The sequence below is a fragment of the Gavialis gangeticus genome, unplaced genomic scaffold, assembly GCF_001723915.1.
Source record: "Gavialis gangeticus isolate Ggan-Ray unplaced genomic scaffold, GavGan_comp1, whole genome shotgun sequence".
Classification (NCBI taxonomy): Eukaryota; Metazoa; Chordata; order Crocodylia; family Gavialidae; genus Gavialis; species Gavialis gangeticus.
Window position 1 is genome coordinate 36,193,245 of NW_017728996.1, and position 9,617 is coordinate 36,202,861.

A 9,617-nucleotide genomic window follows, 5' to 3' on the forward strand; every position below is an offset into this window, starting at 1 on the left:
GAGGTAGAGAAGGCTTTAATTAGAGCAGCTCTTGGAGATAGATACTTACTCTCAGAGCTGCTCTAATTAAAAGCGCCAAGAGTGTCTCGTAAATCAGCATCACACTACTTCAAAATGGTGGTAGTGGCATTTTTAAAGCTTGTTGAATGCCATTCTGAAGTGCAGGGATGCTGATACACAAGACACTGGAGGCTGATGGAGCATGGTAATTATCATACTCTAGCAGACTCAATTAATTGATTAATCAGTAATGAATTGCATCTGCTCTGATATGCTGTAATTACAATGCACTGGGGCAGCCTCCCTGCTCATGTGTAGGCACCCCATGTTCATAATTAACTCTATCACATGATACATACTGTGGTCATGCAAGCCACAAGCTTTGCATTGGAAACATACATTTCTAAAACTTTCAAATCCATAAGGTTCTCTGCATAAGGACAACTTTAGTAGCAGATGCAAAGATTCTATTCATATTTCCTAAAATAATGGTTTTTTAAACACAAACATCATATTTCTTTGTGGTTTAGAAATTTTTCAGCTGTAATATGGTCTGAAGCTGATGTCCATCTCTCTTTCACTGTATTTGTTTGCTTAATAGAGGCTTTTTCATGAGGTATCTATTACACAGCATGTCACTATGTCAATCCAAAAACAGCTGATATGCAGCATTAGGTTATGCCAGAACCAGCACTACAGAGCACCATGTCTGGATTTACTGTCTTTAAACATTTGCATCAGGAAGATAACTTAGAGTAAGTTGGCATTATTCTGCAAGAGACTATGGTTTTATATGCTGCCTTTTGGATGCTGAATATACCACAGCATTTTGTCAAATAATTGGTCAATGTTAGTGCAGGGACTAAAGGCAATAGCACCTGATGCTATGCCCAGTACTATAATAACTAACATACTTAGCTAGATAGCTCAGTTTGATTTCATATTGTATTTAGACAGAATTTGTAATGTTAATTGTTTTCAACTACCATGTTCTTGGTTAATTAATATGATAGAGTATGAGCTAACTTGTTAAACTATGCAGATACCATGGTATATATCATATTGATTCAATTAAAAGATGAGTATTTTTCCTCACTTAACAAGGGGGAAAAAGCCCTCATCTTACAGTTGAATATGAGGCAGCACAGGGCAGACAGCTGGTGTGGCTCCGGACCCAACCTTGGGTCGAGACCAGAGCCACAGCTGCTGTCTGACCACCCCTCCCCCCCACCTGTCCCTGCAGATTTGGCCCCCTGTTGCCTCCATGTCTCCCCTGCACTCCCTCCCACTGCACCTCTTCCCCTCCCCACTTATCTTTGCTTTAGTGCTGGCACACTCTGTCTCTGCTGCAGCCTGCAGCACGGAGCAAAGAGCATGGCCCAGGCCTATAGCCAACTCTGCACTGCTGCTAAGGGGCTGGGCTGGAACTGTGCTCCATGCCATAGGTTCACAGAACCATAGAATCATAGAAGTAGGGTCGGAAGGGACCTTGTAGATCTTCAAGTCCGACCCCCGACCCGGGCGGGAGAAACGACTGGACTCAAATGAGTTGCACCAGAGATGGAGTAAAGATAAAGGGGAGGTGGAGGGGCAGGTGGTGGTGGAAGATGGGGAAGAAAGAGTGAGGTCCCAAAGCTCCAGGAGACAGAAGCAATGTGGAGGGGGGAATAGAAGAAAGGAATTGGGGATCTGAGGCTGCAGAAGGCAGGCACAAAGCGGGTAAGTGGGGGGGGGGCAGACAGCAGGGGCTAGCTACATACCTCTTCCACTGCCTGCCCCATTACTGCCTCCCCCATTTCTGCTCCCTCATTGCCTGTCCTCCTCACTGCCTGCAGTTGGGGGGGATGAATTTAAGATGATACTCTGTAAGGGGGGAGTTCCCAGAATTGTTTCCTACTTTAAGGTGCTTCATTATAATTTATGGGAATTAAAAGGGCTGTGCAAAGCTTGGGTAGCTGATTCGATTCGGCAGAGATTCAGCCCAATTCGGTGGCTGAATCTCCTAATCCAATTTGAATCAGAAGACCCTTTAATCTTGCTGAATCGAATCAGAACCCTCTGAATCGATTCAGAAAGATGTTGGGGTGGATGGAGCATTGCACAGAAGCGCAGGGGGTCCCCAGCACACTCAGCAGCAGACCTGGAAGCAGACCAGAAGCACTTCCAGTCCACTTCTGCATCCACCGGGGAGCATGCAGCCCCCCCCATATTCCCCCCTGCTCCAAGACTGGTGCCTTCTAGATCTGGGGGGGCACCCGGGGTCCCCCATGGCCAATCACTGAGCCTGAAAGGTCCGGTGGGGGCCCTCAGCATGCTCCCTGGCAGACCCAGAAATGGACCAGAAGTACTTCCAGTCCACTTCCAGGTTTGCAGCTGAGCATGTAGACCTCCCCCTCCCCCCCACTGCACTCCTATGGGATGCTCCATCCACCCCACCATTGCAGCATTCACGAGCCATGCCTGGTACCTTGAGGTATGTAGAAAAAACGTTTAAAGCTGTGTCTTTGGCCAAATCGCTGAGTCTCCGAATCAGCATCGAATCTTCAGATTCTGCTTCAGCCAAATCGTATCAGGACAGTGATCTGAATCAATGAATCAAATCACTGTCCCCGAATCAGGCTGAATCTAAATCTGAAACTAATATGGCCCATTTCGCACACCCCTATTTCTTGGGCTATCTTCCTTTCTTGTATGGTCTTGGTACGTTCATTATCAGATCCCTCCTGCTACAGTAAACAATGACAACTAGTCTATATCAGTGCACACAGGAAATGAATGCAGAGATGTTAATGCACAGTATGGAACCAGATGGAACCTGCAACACCCATGTATAAGATGATTGGTATGAGCAAACCATCAAATTAAAGCTGATGCATAGTAACTGTTCATGTGTCTGTACTTACCCCACAGTAAGTGAAAACAAGTCTGTGGCAATTTTGGTCTAGTTTCATTTTGGTGTAAACTTCTTCAGTTTAACGTTCATATATTGCAGCTTTACTGCAAATAGTTACCATGTATCAGCTGCAAGTCCCCATTCACTGTTAACTCACTTTGATTTGATGGTTTATCTGGATTCAGTGTTGTAAGAAAGTAAGCCAAGAGATTGTGAAGACATGAAGACGCACAGACAGACAAATGGCTAATTAGGGACAGAAGGTAGACAGAGAATAGGTTGGGAAGAAGTTATAACCATGTTTCCAAAAAAGTGATATACAATGTATGACTTCTGTTCACCCATGTAAGATAGAAGGTCTTAATTATAACATTGAAAAAGTTACCTTTCCACTCTGAACCAGGGATTGCTGTATTCTATAACTATAGACATTAGTACAAATAAGTAAAGGGAGTATGTCTCCTTTGTATTCAGAATACCAGCCTGAATCCAGATTAATTTTCCTTGTTCAATTTGTATTAGTTATTACATACCTTAAATAGGGAATATATTGCAATTACATGATAGCTTGAAGGTCACTTTAGTTGGTCCATAAATATAGTACCTCTATGATGCGCTAAAATGTTTTTCTATAACCCTTCCAGTAGTCAGACATATAGATCTTTACTTTTCTATAGGACAGATGTGGACATACCTATCAGTCTCTCTGTCAACACACATAATTCTACACAAATTTATCTCACAAATTTTGAACAGGTTTTAGCATTTAACATCTTAATCTAGTTTTGAACCCATGTGACTACCATATTTTTTTATGTTACTCTATTATCTGCATTGGGTAACCAAATCTACATAGTGAACATGCACCACATGTAAAATAAAATGATGGAGAATGAGACATAAGGCTTTGGTTACACACACACACATGACAAAATGAAAACACTATCTCCAAGAATAATATAACACAACCATTTTAAGGTTCCAAAGGTCTGAAAGGTTACGATGAGTTCTTTCACTTCTGATTTCCTGCCATGACTAGAAGTGCCAAAATACAATGAAAAAGGCTGTCCTGTGATATCTACAGCTGGGTTTCAGAACAGACATTTATTAAATCTCAGAAAGAAAGTCTGTTCTTGTGAGATTTCAACACAGTTTTACAAATGCAGGAGGTCTAAATTAGGTTTATACAAGTATCTATACTTTTGGCTTCTTACCTGAACCGTTTGTAAGCCCCCCATCAATTACTTATGGCTTGGCCTACAATTGTTTTTAAACAACTGTTTTGGGAAATTAGAATTAAAAATACAACTCCTATATAATATGGAAATACCCATTTCCATTCCATTCTAAGATTCTTCTGAAGCATCTTTAACTCAAAATATGCCCCATGGGAATAATACAGAAGCAATTAAACCCCACAGTAATAGCTAATAGACAAAAATAAAATTGGTGGCCAAAGGACCACATTTGCAAAGGTACTAAGCTCCCACTGATTGCAACTAAAATTGTGATTGATCAATACCTTGGAAATCCTTATGCAGGTATCAATTATTAAGGATCCAAGTTTGAAAATTTTGGCTCATGATCATTTTTTCCCTACTTCATAGAGAAAAAGAACCCAATTCTTGACAAGAATCAAACTTTAATAACACACTCCTGGCAAAGCTGCTGGAGATTATGCCAGACACAGTAGCAGACATTTGGAAATCATTAATTTTCTCACTTACATAATTTTAAAAAGGTAATGAAAAACATTATTTTCCAACTTAAAATGTTCACATTAGAAAAAAAGCCATTCCCCCCCATAGAGACTCTTTTATTTCTAAGCTCTCATTTAACATACATGAAGACAACAACATTCTAGATTCAGAAGCTTTTGTCTTGCCTTCAGAAAAATTTTTAAAAATATAGCAACTATAAAAAAAAATAGATCATATGTTTAAGCCTTTAGAAAACAAACAGGTTGAGTTTGGAGAACTAAAAAGAGAGGGCTAGATCCTCAATTTATATAGATGTGCTTTCCTGAACTTGGACTTATACCAGGTGAGAATCTGAACAAGCATGTTCTGGGAAGGTTATTTAGACTTTACTATCTTTGTTGCAAAATGTTTTTTTCCACTATTATGTATAAGTGATCACTTCAATAATATTTTACAAGGAACCCGTCTCTACTGATTAGACATATAAACATCAAAAGTCACTTTATGGTTTACAACATGGCAATAAGATACATACACTTCAGCTGTTAACTTCTCAGGTATTACACATGAAAATTTACATTAACATTATCCTAAGTGAACAACAAATTCCTCTTGAAGTTTAAATATTCTATGATGTAATAAAGCATTCTCCTAAAAAATTGTCTTGAAAATTAATTGCATCAAAACTACAGACTTTTTATTCTATAACTCCAGCTTTCCTAAGCTATGGAAATATTAAGAGAACTTTTCTGACCTTCACAGGGGTAGATTCCTGTGTTTTCATAGGAACCTGTGACAGGGCCATCTTGGGGCTGGATCTCACGTCAGCCCGCCCATCTAAGTAGGGCAGTCTGCCCAGTCTCATCTGCCACAACCAGCTGGTCCCAAAACAATGTAAAAGTGCAGGAGTATGCCCATTTTATGCCCCATTGCCAGGGGGATCTATCCACAGCTCCATACTGCCCCTACACCATGGCCCATACCTCACAGATGACATGCAAAACAAGTTCTTAATTTTTGGCCCAAACTCAGCCTCACCACATCTGAGGACTTACCAGGGTCTTGGCCTCTGGTGCAATTGTGGCCTCAAGCACCCATAGACTTACTTTGGCCTATCTGCCCCCTCTCTGGGGCTTCAATTTACGCCCTCCTACTAGGACCTTCCACCTATGCCCTCTCACTAGGGCCTTCCAGATAATTATTACACATCTAGCTTAAGGCCAGGCCAAACTCAGTCCCGTGCTGGGCCTATAGCACTCTGCCCTTCACTGGGACACATACATACTGCCCCCTCTCACTGGGGCCTCTGCCCTCTCTCACTGGGCCTCTTTCATACCACCATACCCAGGGCCACACTCAACCTACCCTTGCTCCCCGAGTGACTCCCTTGGGCTTAACTACTTTCATTCTGCCTGGTGAACATGCAGTCCTTTGGGTCGTTTGAGCTTCCCTACCCTATGTGGCACTAGCCTTGTGCCTTACACTGAGCTGACTCTGCCCCTAGCCCCTCATTGAGCCTTTTGATCCCTCTTGCCAGAGACTACTGGGCTCCTGTGCTCCCCTCCTCTCCCGTGGGACTCAGGCATCATGCTGACTTACCTGCCCCATCCTGTCCCCTCACTGGGACCACTCTATCTGCCCCCTAACTGGGGCCTCTGGGGTCTTCTACCCAGGTGTCCAGAGACATGCCTGGCCCCCATGCCTATCCCTAGACTCAGGTATCCCACCAGGATGTGGGGGCTGGGGTTTTAGGGCCTTTTACTGGGGAGGCAACTTGCCTGGAATTCCCACGCCACAGGGTGCAGTTTTCGGTCATACCCAGGATGATGCACACCTCCCTACTGGGCTACTTGTTGTTCCTGGGCTGCTGCTGGCTGCCTCTCACTGGCCCAATTCTCTTGACCCTCCTTGGACTCCTCCTTCATTTCAGCCTGCTGTCTCACTGAGCCTTTCCTCCCCTAGACAGTGACATCCCCACCACTGAGGGGACCTTCAGCTTCCTTAGGCTCTGGCCCTGCCTCCAGGCCAGTCAGGGTGCCAGATAGCTCCTCATGGCCCAGGCTTGCCCCTCACATTGGGCTTCATTGCTCTTCACCCTTCTGGCCCTGGCCTTCTTGCATTTGCCAGTCGGGGTGCTCTGGTCCCAGCAGTACAGCAGCTGACTTCCTTGTGCAGCAGAAGTCCCCTCCTGGGCTGCACTATACAGCCATTACCCCAAGCTGGACTGGCCTAGCGTCCCAGCAATGCTACAAAAACTTTGGGGCAATATCCGGATCTAAACATTGGGGCTCAGGCCTATCACAGGCAGAAAGATAAATCTTAACACAACCAGCTGTCAACAAGTTCAGAGTCAGATATGATTCCAGATTTGAATCCATACATTTAGACCCACACTTGTGCCTTCTGTATGACCTTTTGAATCTAAGGGCCCCTCTACACATTACCTTTATCAAGCAACTACCAAATGAATTGCACAGTTAGTTTAGACCAGCTACATATGCAAATTAACAATCGTGCTATAAAAAGGTCCAACGAGCTATAAAGTTATTGCTCAAAAATGCTTACCAATGTTATAGCTGGTTGCTATCCAACTTTAATTTACATGTGTAGCAGGGTCCGCCCCAACTGTAGGGGTGCACCATGAGCAGCCAGGGCTGGGAGTATCACTGCCAAAGGAATTCTCAGCCCTGGAAGTGCCAGGCAGCTGTGGGACTCTGGGTCCCATCAGCCGTGGGGTGCAGCTGTGATCTCCCAGGCCCAGTCAGCTCCCCCTGCACTGGCAATAAGGCACAATAGGATCTAATTCATGATCCCAACAATTGCAACTCCTACCACTGCATGTGTGTCATGGCAGGGGGCTTAATTGTATGGATTGTGCATTGGATCTCATTGCACCTTTACTTGCACATGTAGAGAGGCCCTAAAACAGTCTGGATCCAGTTCTTTTTTTTTTATATGTACCTTCATGTTTGCTCTTTTTCTGACCAATCTTTTAAATTCTGATATAGTTCAGTTGCTTTAGGAGGCACAGATTAGACACGCACAAGGAAGTAATGAAAAGCCTTACCCTGTCACTCCATTCTGTGAGGAACCAGCTCTTTGCACAGGGCCCCATGTCACAGTTCTCAATATCACTTGGCCGTAGTTTCATGTTACACTCCTCATCATCAACAATGTCTCCAAGATTGCTGACACACTTTACATCTCGGGTCCTCTGCCCCACTCCACATGGGACTGAACACTGTAACAAAAGGAAGTTTGTTAGAACTGCATTAAACCATTAGCCATGGTCTTATTTTCTCAAGCTAGAGGTCTATTCACTCCTGATGTCATAGGTAGGAAAGAACATGACCAGAAGAAATCCTCTAAATTGCTGAGGAAAGGGGGCAATTGCAGTCATTCGATAGACCTGAAGCTCAGCCAGGTGCATTTGTGAGTGTGGCAAGATAAAATGTAAAAATGTAGGGTGATGTATGCTCTCCCCTTCTATAGATATGAAAGGTCTAACCATAGCAGGACCATGGTGGTTCTACTGTACTGCAGAACCTCTGCTGCAGCAGTGTAGTTTTACACAGCGGTTCCTACAGAAGCTTCCCTCATTATTCCCCTATCTAATTAAACAGAAAAGTTATAAAACTATCCAGAAAGAAGTGCAACTGCAGAACTAATGCTATTTCTTCAGTCATGCTCATGAGTTATGTCCATGGGCAGGGAATAAAATAAAATAAATTAAAAGGAGTGCAGCTTCAAAATGTGTGCCCCAAGACTTGCTCAGACATGGTTCTGCCCTGCTAGTGCTCCTCTCACCATCCAGGCACAGCATGAAAACAGAAAAACAAAAAACTTAAAAAAGTGTAGAAGATGATCATGAAATTAGAAATCATAATACAGATGTACAGTAAAAAAACGAATTAAAGTTGAAGAGGCAGCCTTATTGTAAGTGCTTGACTACAACTTCATATTCTCCCAACAGATTTTTCAATGTAATTATTACATACATTAATGCAAATTAATAGTTCCTACAGCAACTTACCTCACTATTTTCCTATCTAATGGGACAGGAAAGCCATAAAACTATCTAGAATGGGAGCGGGCAATTCTTTCACATGGAGGACCACTTACCCAGTTTTGGCGGGCTGTCGAGGGCTGTATGGATAGCCCCACCCCTTGACAGGTGCCCTGCCCCCTGGTCACCATCTTGGGACCAATGCCCCAGGGCCAGCACCAGTGGGGCCCAAAGCAGGGCACAGGCTGGCAGGGGTCTGTGGAGCTAGGCTGGGCTGCACCAACAGGGAGAGGGGGGAGCTGGCCCGGCTCCACAGAGCCCCTGCTGGCTGGGACCCCATGCTCCTGCCACCCTGCTCTGGGCCCCGCTGGCACTGGCCCTGGGACACCAGTGTGGGCCCTGTGTTCCCACTGGCTCCCGCATCTGCTCACTCCCAGTGCCCCCCACAGGCCCATGGTACAGGCGGGGGATAGCACACAGCCCTGAACTCCTGCTTGCCAGCAGGGAAGAAGCTGGTGCTGAACACAGGGAAAAGTGGCCCCTTGCTGGTGCTCTCCACTGCAGGTGCTCGCAGTCCACATGGGGTGCTGGCCATGGGGTGAGTGAGGGGCCACTTTTCCCTGCACTCAGCAGCAGCTTGCAACTCAGCCCCACTGCCAGCCTGGGCTCTGCACCGGCTCTGTGCTTGCCCATTGGTGGCAGCAGCTGCGACCCCCCCCACAACGCTGGGCAGCAGCTGCGACCCCCCCCCACAACGCTGGGCAGCGTTGGCTGCTGCTGCCTGGCCGTAGCACGCGCTAGGCAGTCCACAGGTAGCGGTAGCAAATACTGCCCAGCGCAGCAAGCAAAGGGGCCACAGCTGCTGTTACCACGCGCAGCCCCAACAGGTGAACCCGGAGCCAGCACGGGGCCCAGGCTGGCAGTGAGGCCAGGTTACAAGGTGGTGCTGAGTGCCAGCGGGGGAAAAGCAGCCCCTCCCCCACCCCATGGCCAGCACTCCCTGCTGCAGCCGCTCGCA

At 45.5% G+C, this 9,617-nt stretch overlaps 1 protein-coding gene across 2 annotated transcripts in view; it reads right to left on the reverse strand.

Moving 5' to 3' along the window:
- THSD4 (thrombospondin type 1 domain containing 4) overlaps positions 1-9,617 on the reverse strand; it is an 853,555-nt gene that overhangs the window by 99,127 nt on the left and 744,811 nt on the right. For both annotated transcript variants that reach the window (XM_019504324.1, XM_019504325.1), the window contains one exon: positions 7,661-7,834. In XM_019504324.1, coding sequence (XP_019359869.1) covers positions 7,661-7,834 — 174 coding nt within the window. The remainder of the gene's footprint in view (positions 1-7,660; positions 7,835-9,617) is intronic.